General features: G+C 34.3%; 1 protein-coding gene across 3 annotated transcripts in view; it reads left to right on the forward strand.

The window, feature by feature from the left end:
* The window catches only part of LOC137652520 (fibronectin type-III domain-containing protein 3a-like), a 211,875-nt gene that overhangs the window by 94,339 nt on the left and 101,319 nt on the right, over positions 1-16,217 (forward strand). The window contains exon 1 of one of the 3 annotated variants that reach the window (XM_068385976.1): positions 10,507-11,151. The exons of the other annotated variants lie outside the window; for them this stretch is intronic. Within the exon in view, the coding sequence (XP_068242077.1) occupies positions 10,644-11,151 (508 nt within the window). The 5' untranslated portion in view covers positions 10,507-10,643. Of the gene's footprint in view, positions 1-10,506; positions 11,152-16,217 lie in introns of those variants that run through there. 3 annotated transcript variants of the gene reach the window in all.

Consider the following 16,217-nt stretch of genomic DNA (forward strand, 5'->3'; position numbering starts at 1 on the left):
GTAGTATATGTATCCCTGTGTGTATTTATCCTTGCGTATATGTATCCCTGTGTATATGTATCCCTCTGTATATTTATCCCCGTGTATATGTATCCCTTTGTGTATGTATCTTTGTGTATATTTATACCTGTGTATATATATCCCTCTGTGTATGTATTTATGTATATGTATCCCCGTGTGTATGTATCCTTTGTATATGTATCCCTGTATATATGTATCCCTGTGTATGTATCCCTATGTGTATGTATCCTTTGTATATGTATCCCCATGTGTATGTATCCTTTGTATATGTATCCCTGCGTGTATGTATCCACCTTGTGATACCCTTTGAGTAATATAGGATGTTCCTTTTGTAACACCATTCAAGTTTCCTTTGTTCACAGTAGAGTGAAATGGTATAGTACTCCTTCTCTCTCTCTCTCTCTCTCTCTCTCTCTCTCTCTCTCTCCTCTCTCGAGGCGGAGTTCTTCTTGAGGACGAGAAGAAGAAGTCGAGGAGGAAGAAAGGACGAAGAGGAGAGAGAGAGAGAGAGAGAGAGAGAGAGAGAGAGAGAGAGAGAGAGAGTTTGCTTACTAAAGGGGTAGTGGCGTCTAGCCCAAGCAAGCAATTGCAAGCCCAGTTGTTCCGTGCTTCTTCCTTCATTTCGTTCATCTTTTTTTTTCGAATTGTTCGTTTATTGATGATTAAATGGTGATCAGTGTTGCCAGGTTTTTGTAAATGAGAAAAAGGCCCATTTTTAATCAATTGCTGGTTTAAAAGGCCAAGCTATTAGAAGGAAAAGGCCAAAAATATACTATAAGGCCTATCTTTTTCATGAATAAGGCCAGCCCATTTGTAGAAAAAGGCCAAAAATATAGTATTTAAGGCCCACCTTTTTCATGAATAAGGCCGACCCATTTGTGGAAAAAGACCCAAAAAATATAATATCTAAGGCCCATCTTTTTTTCATGAATAAGGCCAAACCATTTGTAGAAAAAGGCCCAAAAAATATAATATCTAAGGCCCATATTTTTTCATGAATGAGGCCAAACCATTTGTAGAAAAAGGCCCAAAAATATATCTAAGGCCCATCTTTTTTCATGAATAATGCCAAGGCATTTGTAGAAAAAGGCCAAAAATATAGCATTCAAGACTCACCTTTTTCCATAAGGCCAACTAATATCAAAAAGACCAAATTTGAGGTTTTTTGGCCCGAAAATCCCAACCTGGCAACCCTGATGATGATGATGACGATGACGTAATAAGATATTCTTCATCATTAAAATGGATTACAATGTATTACAGACAATTACGTAATTAATCCCTTAGTATAAATCCTTTCTCTAATTACAGGAAGTATTTTGAATCCAAGTATTTGCAGATATTACATAATTTATATGTAACTTTTGTATTACTCTTAGAAACAGGTGAACATAAATCGAATGTTTTTTTATGTTGAACTGGCTGATATTAGTCTCTATTTTTATAGTCTATGACATATCTATTTTAATGTTGTTACTGTTCTTAAAATATTTTATTTTAATTGTTCATTACTTCTCTTGTAGTTTATTTATTAACTTATTTCCTTTCCTCACTGGGGCTATTCTCCCCAGTTGGAATCCTTGGGCTTATAGCATCCTGCTTTGCCAACTAGGGTTGTAGCTTAGTTAATAATAATAATAATAATAATAATAATAATAATAATACTTTCTTTTCCTCATTGGGCTATTTTTCTTAGTTAATGATAATAATAATAATAATAATAATAATAATAATAATAATAATAATAATAATAATATCCTTTCCTCAGTGGGCTATTTTTCTATGTTGGAGCCCTTGGGCTTATAGCATTTTACTTTGCCAACTAAGGTTATAGCATAGCCAATAATAATAATAATAATAATAATAATAATAATAATAATAATAATACCCTTTCCTCACTGGGCTATATTTCCATGTTGGAGCCCTTGGGCTTATAGCATTTTACTTTGCCAACTAGGGTTGTAGCTTAGCTAATAATAATAATAATAATAATAATAATAATAATATCCTTTCCTCACTGGGCTATTTTCCTATGCTGGAGTCCTTGGGCTTATAGCATTTTACTTTGCCAACTAGGGTTGTAGCATAGCTAACAACAACAACAATAATAATAATAATAATAATAATAATAATAATAATATCCTTTCCTCAGTGGGCTATTTTCCTATGTTGGAGCCCTTGGGCTTATAGCATTTTACTTTGCCAACTAGGGTTGTAGCATAGCTAGTAATAATAATAATAATAATAATAATAATAATAATAATAATATCCTTTCCTCACTGGGCTATATTTCCATGTTGGAGCCATTGGGCTTATAGCATCCTGCTTTACCAACTAGGGTTGTAGCTAAGTTAACAACAACAACAACAATAAAATCTAAATCCATTTCCTCGAAGGGTTGTAGCATAGCTAGTAATAATAATAATAATAATAATAATAATAATAATAATAATAATAATAATAATAATAATATCCTTTCCTCACTGTGCTATATTTTCCTGTTGGAGCCCTTGGGTTTATAGCATCCTGTTTAGCCAACTAGGGTTGTAGCTTAGTTAACAACAACAACAACAACAACTAAATCTAAATCCATTGCCACAAGGGATAAGGTCCATGTACTTCCACATACATACGTACACACAAACCTTAAATCGCTTGATGGCATTCCAGGAGTATAGTGACACGTCATGTTTAGCGTGCCAACGAGAAAGCTGAAATCAAAAGGGGTTTATTTTCCGAGAATAGATAAAGAAAAAATAAAATAGGTTTGTATATTCTGCGTTGTATTCTACAGTAGATTCGTTGCCAGATACAATTGTGTTGTTGTTGTTGTTGTTGTTGTTGTTTTTGTTGTTATTATTATTATTATGTGAGCTACAACCCTAGTTGGAAAAGCAGGATGCTATAAGCCCAATGTGGAAAGAAAATTATTATTATTATTATCATTATTATTATTTTTATTATTATTATTATTGTTGTTGTTGTTGTTGTTATTATTATTATTATTATTATTAGCTAAGCTACAATCCTAGTTGGAAAAGCTGGATGCTATAAGCCCAAGGGCCCCAACAGGGAAAATAGCCCAGTGAGGAAAGGAAATTATTATTATTATTATTATTATTATTATTATTATTATTATTATTATTATTATTATTATTATTATTATTAATTACCAATGCAAGGTAAGCTACAACCCTAGTTGGAAAAGTAGGATTCTATAAGCCCAAGGGCTCTAACAGGAAAAAATAGCCCAGTGAGGAAAGGAAATTATTATTATTATTATTATTATTATTATTAGCTATGCTACAACGCTAATTGGAAAAGCAGGATGCTATAGGCCAAAGGGCCCCAACAGGGAAAAATACCCCAGTGAGGAAATAAACTACAAGAGAAGTATTGAACAATTAAAATAAAATATTTCAAGAACAGTAACACTATTAAAATAAACCTTTTAAGCATAAACTACGAAACGATATTAATGTCAACTTAACATTTGCTGAAAATTTGAATAATTGAAGTTCCGCCGATTCAACTCCCTGATTAGGAAGATTATTCCACAGTCTGGTCACAGCTGGAATAAAATTATTTATTTGTTTTATCTACAAATTAGGTTAAAAGTATGATACATATACAAGGGATACATATACACAGGGATGCATATAAAATGATACTGTACACAGGAATAAATACACACATGGATACATATACACAGGGAAACATATAAAAGGATACATGTACACAGGGATAAATACACACATGGATACATATACACAGGGATAAATACACACGGGGATACATATGCAAGGGGTACATATGCATAGGGATAAATACACACATGGATACATATACACGGATAAATACACACGGGGATACATATGCAAGGGGTACATATGCATAGGGATAAATTCACACCGATACATTTACAAGGGATACATATACACAGGGAAACATGTACAAGGGCTACATATACACAGGAATACATATACAAATGGTACATATACACAGGGATAAATAAATACACAGGGATTCATATACACAGGGATACATATACCCAGGGATACATATACACAGGGATACATATATAGAGGGATACATATACACAGGGGTACATATACACAGGGATACATATGTAGAGGGATACATATACACATGGATACTTATACACGGCGATAAATCTCAAAGGGATACATATGCAAGGGATACATATATACATGGATAAATCCACACAGGGATACAGATATACAGGGATTAATACAGACGCATACATATACACAGGGATAAATACACACGGATACATTTACAAGCAATACATATACACAAGGATAAATAAATACACACTGATACATATACAAAGGAATACATATACGAGGGATACATATACACAGGAATATATACACACGGATACATATACATGGGATACATATACACATGGATAAACACACACAGAGATACATATACACAGGGACAAATACACACAGAGATACATATACACAGGGGTACACACAGAGATACATATAGAGGGATACATATACAGCAGGATACATACACACATGGATTCATATACCGTGTATATGTATCATGCTTTAGCCATGTCGAACGGTTTGTCGAACCCGGTTGTCGAATCTGTTTGTCAAACAGTTCGAAGAGTTGGAATCAACCAAAGATGCATAAGGTTTGGTGGACAACGAAGCCCCGCCCACAACAATCAGGCGAGAACAGACTTTTCTTCGAACTGTTCGACAACCAAATACCCTATTTACACGTTCGAACATCGCTTCAAACACTTATCTGTCGAACTGTTCGACCGCCTTGAGAAACTCGTAAGGCATTAAGCCCCTGGCAACAAGTCACTCCTTCTCCTAGGACCTCCCAGACGAAGGAATTTCAGATCGTGTTGTGACGGTGACGTCACACCTTGAAGTATCCTGTGGTAGGTTCTGGATGTTGGAGGGCTTGTGATGGCCTATTGGAGACGCTCCCTGTCTGGCGATTTGCTGGGCTGGGGTTCGAGTCCTCACTGGGCTGTTTTCCCTGTTGGAGCTTTTGGGCTTATAGCATCCTGCTATTCCAGATAGGGTTGTAGCTTAGCAGATAATAATAATAATAATAATAATAATAATAATAATAATAATAATAATTTCCTTCCTCACTGGGCTATTTTCCCCGTTGGAGCCCTTGGCCTAATAGAATCCCGCTTTTCCAGCTTGGGTTGTAGCTTAGCAAGTAATAATAATAGTAATAATAATAATAATAATTATGATAATAATAATAATTTCCTTTCCTCACTGGGCTATTTTCCCCGTTGGAGACCTCGGGCCTTTATAGCATCCTGCTTTTCCAGCTAGGGTTGTAGCTTAGCAGGTAATAATAATGATAATAATAATAATAATAATAATAATAATAATAATTATTTCCTTTCCTCACTGGGCTATTTTTTCCCTGTTGGAGACCTCGGGCTTATAGCAATCTGCTTTTCCAGCTTGGGTTGTAGCTTAGCAAGTAATAATAATAATAATAATAATAATAATAATAATAATAATAATAATAATAATATCTTTCCTGTCACGTGAGTGGCATTTCCAAACGTATGCCTACTTGGTCTCTCCCCGTCCCTCGGGTAGAGGGAGAGGCTGTAGTCATACCCCGGTGATAGGGGGGACACCGAGAGGTACTCTGGCAAACCACAAACTCTTCCTAATTACCCAAAACTGCCGTATTGTAGTTGAGCAATGAGGAGGGGGTGGGACGAGTTGAACTTGTGTGCATATCGAAATATTTAGCTGTCATTTATGACGGGTCGTGTACACTAGTAAATAAGATAATATGAAGAAGAGTTATTGCTTTAATTTAGTACTGATTAAGTTATAAATAACTTTGTTTATTTAAAATCTGTAATTATTTATAAAATAACTAGAATTCATATTGTAAAATACCTAATTTTTTACTATTGTATTTAAAATATATAAACAAAAAAACTTAAATTTTGGGACCTAAAATCTATAGATGAAAAGACATTTATATTTTCTATACAACAAATGCAGCCGTTTATAGTCCAGTGGTGCAGGACAAAAGCCTCAGCCATGTCAATATATGTTTAAAGGTTTAAAGGCCACTTATGAATAGCAGAGGCAAGGGACAATGACATTGTCCTAGCAAGCAGGAAAATGTCATAGAGACTGACCATATATATGCCTCCTCTCCACGCATCCTAAGACCAGGGAGGGCCAGGCAGTGGCTGCAGAGGACTCAGAAGATAGACCTATAGGCTCCCCTTTAGCTCACAACGATGGTAAGGTTGCAGAGACCAAAGGAATTGGCCAATTTTCATCACCATTCTAGCCACTTTTGTGGATTGGTAATGGTGGGGTATTTTCGTGTGATCGATCACAGCAGACCAACCTAGTATGGGTGGCCCTGAGTAGTACAGCTTTGCTGATCATGGGGATATGCAAACTGTTTCACCACGTTGAGGTATCCCTATTGCTATTATTATTATTATTATTATTATTATTATTATTATTATTATTATTATTATTAGCCAAGCTACAACCCTAATTGGAAAAGCAAGATGCTATAAGCCCAAGGGCTCCAATAGGGAAAAATAGATAATAGATCCTAGAGAAAGCAAATTAATTTAAATTTATCTTATGTTGATTAGCCCAGTGAGGAAAAGTAATAAGGAATTAAATAAACCATATATGAAGAGTATTTGTTATAAAAAAATATCTAGAATAGGCCTATGTGCCCCACCAAAATATCTATAAAGCGTACGCTGTTTTAAAATCTATTTGCTATTGGCTATTTGCAAATAGCTGGCATATCATGAACGTAATTAATTTTGAGTTTAGGAGAAAAACTCTCCTTTTATAAATTGAAACCGAACGAATTTGAGAAGTGTAACTCTCTCTCTCTCTCTCTCTCTCTCTCTCTCTCTCTCTCTCATTAAAGAAAAAAATCTTGTTATAAATTGAAACCGAAGGAATTTGAGTTAGAAATGTAATATTCTCTCTCTCTCTCTCTCTCTCTCTCTCTCTCTCTACATTTAAAGGATGACCTTCTCTATGAATGTAGAGTCCTAATGCCCTTGCAGGATGGAATTTAAGGATTTAAGGGTACGATTACTTAGCTGAATTTAGTATGCACATCCAACAAGGGTTTCATGCATCACGAAAAAAGGGAAGAAAAAAAAAACCTAATTCTTGTTATATTATTTCTTACATATAATATACATCTAGTGTTGTTATTCATGGAATTAGCAAAGTTATTCCCCCATACACTTAGTGTTTACACTATTATTTAACACCTAGGTCTGTGTAGATTCGTTCTATGTGTGTCAATAGGACACATGCATCCCTAAAAAAAAAAAAACGTAAATCTTGTTATATAATTTCTTACATATAATATACACCCAGTTTTGGTATTCATGGATATAGCAAAGCTATTCCCCCATACACTTAGTGTTTACACTGTTATTTAACACCTAGGTCTGTGTAAATTCGTTTTATGTGTGTCAATAGGACACATGCATCCCTAAAAAGAAAAAAACGTAAATCTTGTTATATAATTTCTTACATATAATATACATCCATTTTTTTGGTATTCATGGAAATAGCAAAGCTATTCCCCCATACACTTAATGTTTATAGTGTTATTTAACACCTAGGTCTGTGTAAATTCATTCTATGTGTGTCAATAGGACAACCTTCAAGCTGATGTAGTAGTGCATGGTCTACCCCCCTAAAAAAACCACACGTCTGTGTAAGCTTAAGTAACTGCTGTAGTTTGTCTAGGTCAAACTAGACAGTTTAACACTCCGTCTATTTATGTCCTTCTGGGTTATATATCCACGTAGGAATTGCCGTCATTTATGCATTTGTATTAGATGCCAAGGAGGTCGTATTTCAAGCTGAAGTAGTCAATCAAAATACTATTAAATTGTAAAAGCGGCCTCTACTCTACTCTACTTTCAGGTTGTCGCCGCTAGATGGCAGGATTTTTGGACTGCGTGTCACAGTCTACAATCGATGCTACTGAAAAAACTCTTGTTTCGCCTCGTATTTTCTTGTTTTAAGCATTTGTGTTGTTTAATTTAATTTTTATATACCGTAAGAGTATTCTTTTGATATGCATTGATCATTTATTCACAGATTTAAGGACGATATTACGATATTTCTCGAGATATTGGAACATTTGGCAACAATTTTCATGTGTGCATGCGTATTGAATTTACATGGCATGTGTGGGATTACAAATAAGTGTATTTATTACTATACGTTCGAGTTTAATTAGTATATATAAGAATTGTAGTTATTACTGTGTATGAATTGTAAATATATTAAGAGATAAAATAACCAACCGATGTCGTTGATTATCTTAAACATAGCCAATTTTTTTAGACCCATGTTTTTGCCGTTTTTTGATTATCCGAGATATTATTCGATATAATATATTATACTACGATGGATTTGGATGTGAATATGCTTCTATATATTTGGTATAAAGTAAATTTACAGTTTAAATAACCGATATTAAAATATAGAGATCACCAGACATCATGTGGCAACAGTCCAGAGTTGCCAGGTTGGCCATTTTTTTAGGCAAACAAACCTCAAATTTGGCCTTTTTAAAGAAAAAAAATTGGTTGGCTGTTAGTAATATCATGTAAACAGGAGCCTTTTTTTTTTTTACTAATGGGTTGGCCTTTTAAAGCTTCTGTTGATTAGAAGTTAGCCTTTTCTCACTTAGAAAACCTGGCAACCCTGCAACAGCCTAGTAGACGTGTTCGTTCGTTCGTCGCTGTGACAGGCGAGACAAGCAGTCAGTTGGTGTGTGGCTGTGGAGACGAAAGGTTGTCCCGACGGTTCCCCTCCTACAAGTTTCATTTTTTTTTATATACATAATAATTGAGGGAGTTTGTGAAATTTAACGAAAATTTACAGTGCTACAGTTCATTATGGTCTGTGTTCGAGGCCACTGGTGTATTTACGACGATAGATGAAGTGGTCTAATTCGTCTATAGGCGAATTTCTTCCCCCAAGTCGTCTTTCGTTTTGGGGGGAGGAGGGGTAGAGGGAACGCCCTTTTTCCTAAAATTTCCGAAACCACGTTTTGTACGGACCTTCAAAGTGCCTTAATCAAAAGAGTATTCGTTCGTAGTTGTTGACAGGTCTCTGGTGCTCGTTTTTGAAGCGGCTTATCGAAGAAAAAATTAATATTAAAAGCCTGCTTTTCCCCCAAGTATTCGTCAGATATTCCTTTTTTTATATATCTGCTTCGACGTTGTCTTGAAGTCTTATCCCTGAAGATTTTACTACAGAATAGTGGAAGAAAAGAAAACCTGAAAGTTTATTCCATATAGAGTTGGTTTTTGTCTATTTAAGAGTCTAAATAAGGAACAGATTTATTGAGATAAAGTCAGATATTCTTTTTTTATATATCTGCTTCGACGTTGAGTCGTTTTCCCCGAAGATTTACTACAGAATAGTGTAAGAAAAGGAAAAGAAAAGAAAACCTGAAAGTTTATTCCATATAGAGTTGGTCTTTGTCTATTTAAGAGTCTAATAAGGAACAGAATTATTGCTTTTCCCCCAAGTATTCGTCAGATATTCTTTTTTATATATCTGCTTCGACGTCGAGTCTTTTTCCCTGAAGATTTTACTACAGAATAGTGGAAGAAAAGGAAGAAAAGAAAACCCTGAAAGTTTATTCCATATAGAGTTGGTCTTTGTCTATTTAAGAGTCTAATAAGGAACAGATTTATTGAGATAAAGTCGTGTTGGGCACCAAATATTTAAAAAAAATCGATCAGTGATACATTTTTACAGCTAATTAACCATCTGTGCCAATAATTTTTTTGTATAATCTGGAGAACATTTTTTTTTTTGTCTCAAGATTGAAGAAAAGTCTTTAAGACATCAAGAATACTTAATTCCTTTAAATAAGCTCGTAAATAACTAGCTTGTTTGATATCCTGGTCTGCTGCAAGGGTAGCTGAAGGAAACTAGAATAATTAAGTGTTTAGTTTGTAGTACAATTTGCCTTAAATTTGGAGAATTCTAATCTTGAGAAGAAGAAATTAACTTTGGAGAAATATAAATATTGATGAGAAGAAGGAATTAACTTTGGAGAACTAATATCTTGAGAAGAAATTAGCCTTTTGAGACTTATAACTTGAAGAAAATCAACTTTGGAGAACTACAACTTGGAAGAAATCATCTTTGGATAATTAACTTGAGAAGAAATCAACTTTAGGAGAATAAGAAATTGAGCTTAAATTTTGGAGAATTAAGAAATTGAGCTGAAGAATTCAGAAATTGAGCTGAAGCAACTTTTGGAGAATTCAGAAATTGAGCTGAAGCAACTTTTGGAGAATTCAGAAATTGAGCTGAAGCAACTTTTGGAGAATTCAGAAATTGAGCTGAAGCAACTTTTGGAGAATTCAGAAATTGAGCTGAAGCAACTATTGGAGATTTCAGAAATTTAAGCTAAATTTTGGCAGGACCAAAATAATAATAAAGGGAAAAAGTCTTCGTTCTGTGACTTTGTGAAGACGCAGGACTTCAAATAAAAGGAAGTCTTCGTTCTGTGACTTTGTGAAGACGCAGGACTTCTCAAGGGGTCCCATGTTGACTGCCATGGTGGCCGGGCCGGGTCCCGCCTACTACATGGAGGGCTCCACTACCACCACCCCCCACGCCCCACACCACCATCACCACCACCTCTTGCACCAAGACATGAATCACCAACAGCAACAACAACATCACCACCACCACCATCATCACCACCATCACCAACAGCAGCAGCAACAACAGCAACAGCTAGCTAATGCTGGAGGGGCGTCACAGCCCTCCCCTAGCAGTAACAGCAGCAGTAGTAGTTCGCCTATCACCACCACCAACTCCAACAGTAACAGTATCGACAGTGGAGGAGGAGGAGGTGGAGGGGTGGGAGCACCACCGCCCCCACCACCCTTGCACCACCATCAGTACACGCCCCCTCTGGCTACCGGGCCTCCTCCTCCGTATGGACCGCCGGAGTATTACCCTGGGGAGTACTACCCCGGGCCGCCCCCGGATTACTGTCACCCGTCCCAACCCCCATTATGTGCCGTCCATGGGGTTCATCAACAAGGTAAGGAGGAGTTTATGACTGAAAAAAAAAAACTTTTTTTAATGGGTGATTATAAAAAAAACTTCCTAATTGAAAATAAGCTTTTTTAATGACTTATGTACAATGAATAGGTATATTGAAAAAATACTTTTGCTTAATTGAAAAAACCTTAAGATCGTTTTCTTAATTGATAAAAGCCTTATCAAGAGTTTTTCTTAGTTAAAAAAAAAAAACTTGCTTGATATTAGGCTACCACCATTATTCCATGAATATTAAATTAAAAAGATTTTTCTTATTAAAAAAAACTTTATTACGTAAATTGGTGTATTAAAGCTTTTTCTTAATTAAAAAAAAATATTACTATCATTACTAATGTGATGTGAATATGTATATTTGAGTCAAAATTCTTCTTGAATTATTTTGAAGCATTTTTTTTTTCCTTAGGAATAAGCATTTGGAGTATAGAGTTTTATAGTCAAATTTGTGGTATACATGACTGTTTTATACATACATACATACACACACACACACAATATATATATATATATATATATATATATATATATATATATATATATATATATATATATATATATATATATAATCTTAATATCTTCCGGAATTATATATGATTTTGCTTTGAAGAAATTTATATATATAACCATTCTATCTTATTTTTCTTCCTCTTGTTTTGTTAGTTTTTTATAATTTATATAAAGATATTTATTTTAATGTTGTTACTGTTCTTAAAATATTTGATTTTTCCTTGTTTCCTTTCCTCACTGCTATTTTCCCTGTTGGGGCCCCTTGTCTTTTAGCATCTTGCTTTTCTAACTAGGGATGTAGCTTAGCAAATAATAATAATAAAAAAAAAGTGTTAAAATTTAATACAAATTGGAAAGCTGAAAGAAATACTAATTTATAATTAAATTTATGCAAATAGTTTTAATTAGAAATTAGAATATATGTGCAATATTTTATTGAAATCAGCTGTCTGTTATTTGCATAAGGTTTTGATATGTCAGACATTAACCTGGTTATTTGGAAGTTTATATTTATTGAATAAAAACTTTGATTTTTAGGCCTTTAGTATTGAATTTTAATTTTAAATTTTGAAGTTTGTCTTGATAATGTCAGTATTATGATGATATTATGAAGTTGATATATAGGCCTATAGAATTTTAATTTTAAATGTTTAGATTAGACTTAATCTGCCAGCATTACGATGAGTCTGAAATTGATATATAGGCCTATAGAATTTTAATTTTAAATGTTTGTTAGACTTAATCTGCCTGTATTACGATATTAAGTTATATAGGCTTATAGAATTTTAATTTAAATGTTAGACTTGATCTGCCAGTATTACGATAATATTAAGTTGATATCTAGGCCTATAGAATTTTAATTTAAATGTTAGACTTGATCTGTCAGTATTACGATGATATAAAGTTGATATCTAGGCCTATAGAATTTTAATTTGTTTAAATGTTAGGTAGACTTAATCTGCCAGTATTGCGATGTGAAATTGATATGTAGGCCTATATAATTTTAATTTGTTTAAATGTTAGACTTAATCTGCCAGTATTGCGATGAAATTGAAGTTATGTAGGCCTATAGAATTTTAATTTGTTTAAATGTTAGACTTAATCTGCCAGTATTACGGTGACATGAAGTTGATAATAGGCCTATAGAATTTTAATTTTAAATTCTGAAATTAAACTTAAATGTCACTATTGCGATGAGATAATAAAACTGATATAATAGCTAAGCTACAACCCTACTTGGAAAAGCAGGATGCTATAAGCCAAAGCGCTCCAACTGGGAAAATAGCCCAATGAGGAAAGGAAATATGGGAATAAACTACAAGAGAAGTAATGGAAGATTAAAATCAAGTTAAAATATTGGGGAGGTTTAGACTAGTTTAGTAGGTTAGTAAGGTTTGAAGACAAAGAGAGAAGTAACTAGCATTTTCTTAATTGTTTTTATAAAGAATAGTGGATGAAAATAAGACTAGAAATTAAACTATGACACGAAAATGGTGTAAAATGGCTTTTTTAATTATATAGGTGGATACGATATATATATATATATATATATATATATATATATATATATATATATATATATATATATCAGCTGTAACTTGTCCACTGCAGGACAAAGGTCTCATCTATGTCCTTCCACTTGGTTTTAAAAAGCCGGTCTGTACCCGCAAATTTTCTTATTTCGCCAACCCATCGTCTTCTCTTCCTTCCCCTGCTGCTTTTGCAATCTCTAGGGAACTAAGGGAACTATTTTGTTTATGTATATATATATATATATATATATATATATATATATATATATATACCTGGGAGACAAGTTTTATTCATACTAGGCCTATTTAAACAAATTTCTTGTTTGATATATAACTTGTAGGCCTATGTTTGCGAGAAACACTTATTTTATGTAATAAAAAAACAATTGGTATAATTTTATTATCTTATCAAAATCGGTATATTTCAAAAATTCCGAAAAATCGGATAAGGGTTTTAGACAACGAACCAACGGTCACAACACTCCTTCACCCTAAAGATTTTAACATAACTCCACCGGTGTTAATGTACACTTTAAGAATTACATACCGAAACATTCAGTTAACTGACCGTGACCTGAATATCTCTCTCTCTCTCTCTCTCTCTCTCTCTCTCTCTCTCTCTCTCTCTCAGGAAATTAGTGATTTTTGAGAGTAAGAAATAAAATTCTCTCTCTCTCTCTCTCAGGAAATGATTGATTTTTTAGTGTTAAAAAATAAGATTCTCTCTCTCTCTCTCTCTCTGGTGATTTTTGAGTTTTAAGAAATAACATTTTCTCTCTCTCTCTCTCTCTCTCTCTCTCTCTCTCTCTCTCTCTCTCTCAGGAAATTAGTGATATTTGAGTTAAAGGAATAAGATTCTCTCTCTCTCTCTCTCTCTCTCTCTCTCTCTCTCTCTCTCTCTCTCTCCTCTCTCTCTCTCTCTCTCTCAGGAAATTAATGATATTTGAAAGTTTAAGGAATAAGATTCTCTCTCTCTCTCTCTCTCTCTCTCTCTCTCTCTCTCTCTCTCTCTCTCTCTCTCTCTCTCTCTCTCCAGGTAGGGCATAAGAGTACTATTCGTTAGGCCTAATAAAACTATGCGGTAGGAAGTAGTCCTACCCTTGGAGGAATAATTAAAGGATCTTCCAGTGCCCTACCATGTCAGTTTTAAAAGCTTTGATCAGCATTAGGCCTAATACCGAGAAGGAGTGGCCTAACAGGTGTTACATTTCCGCATATTTTTGCTTGAGTATTCTTGATGTGGGGGGGGGGGGGTTTAATAATTCCTTTCCAGTATATGTAATTTATCCAGCATTTCAATGCTTAGATTTTTTCTTACCTTCAACAATACCAAAGGTAAGCAGCTCTTCTAGGAGAAGGATACTCCAAAATCAAAACCATTGTTCTCTAGTCTTGGGTAGTGCCATAGCCTCTCTACCATGGTCTACCACTGTCTTGGGTTAGAGTTCTCTTGGTTGGTGGTACACTCGGGCACACTGCTCTATCTAGTTTCTGTTCCTCTTGTTTTAAAGTTTTTATGGTTTGTATTGGAAATCATTATTTTAATGTTACTATTCTTAAAATATCTTCATTTTTCCTTATTTCCTTTCCTCACTGGGTTATTTTCCCTATTGGGGCCCCTGGGCTTATAGCATTCTGCTTTTCCAACTAGGGTTGTAGCTTAGCATGGTCCTTTGCTTATAGGCTTCAAAATAACTGTTTTGAGCAGGCCTATGGCAAATAATTTTAAAATATATTCCCAGTTTTCAAATTAGTTATGTTTAAGTGACTTAGCCCGATGTGGCAACTCTCTCAAGTAGCCTTTTAATTATTATTATTAAATGCTAAGCTACAACCCTAGTTGGAAAAGCAGGATGCTATAAGCCCAGGGGCCCCAATAGGGAAAATAGCCCCGTGAGGAAAGGAAACAAGAAAAATTAAATATTTTGAGAATAGTTACATTAAAATAAATATTTAATATATAAATTATAAAAACTAAACAAAACAAGAGGAAGAGAAACTAGATAGAACAGTGCCCGAGTGTACCCTCAAGCAAGAGAACTCTAACCCAAGACAGTGGAAGACCATGGTACTGAGGTGCACCCAACATTATTATTATTACTTTCTAAGCTACTATGCCTCTTCGAATGGAATTATAATTTATATATATATATATATATATATATATATATATATATATTTATATATAGTTGCAGCAAATGTTTTTATTTTGACCAGGCTAACATGAGTCTTTTTATTGTTTATAGGCTATATGACATATCTGTTTTGACGTTACTGTGTTTAGAATGATTTATTGTTACTTTTTTCTCATTTATTTATTTCCTTATTTCCTTTCCTCACTGGGCTATTTTTCCCTATTGGAGCCCTCTGGGTTATAGCATCTTGCTCTTCTAACTAGGGTTGTAGCTTGGCTAGTAATAATAATAATATTAATAGTCCTAGGAAAGTCGTAAAAGCTTAAAAAAATGTTTAAACAAAGTTTGTGTCGTAATTTGTTCTCATCAGTTTTTCCTTTCCTCACTGGACTATTTATCCCAATTGGAGCCCTTGGGCTTATAGCATCTTGCTTTTCCAGCTAGGGTTGTAGTTTGGCAAGTAATAATGATAATAATAATAGTCATAGGAAGGTCGTAATGGCTAAAAAAATAATGTTTAAACAAAGTTTGTGTGTCCTTGTAATATCAGACACACCATCTTGCTCTGTCATCATCCTCAACTATTGTCACCTGTTAGTGTTCCGGTCGTTTGCCCCGCCTCCCAACGCCCTGTCAACTTCCTCCCTGGCGGTCTACTCATTTTTTTTCCACAATAGACTCGTGAGTCTAATCTGACTAGACTCCAGAGTCTAGTCTTTTTTTCTATAGACTCGCGAGTCTTTTTCTCTATAGACTCGTGAGTCTTTTTCTCTATAGACTCCTGAGCCTTGTCCTTTTTCACCATAGACTCTCCAGTCTAGTCCTTTTTCTCTATAGACTCTCGAGTCTAGTCCTTTTTCTCTAGAGACTCGTGA

This window comes from Palaemon carinicauda, chromosome 13 (genome assembly GCF_036898095.1).
Source record: "Palaemon carinicauda isolate YSFRI2023 chromosome 13, ASM3689809v2, whole genome shotgun sequence".
NCBI classification, from domain to species: domain Eukaryota; kingdom Metazoa; phylum Arthropoda; class Malacostraca; order Decapoda; family Palaemonidae; genus Palaemon; species Palaemon carinicauda.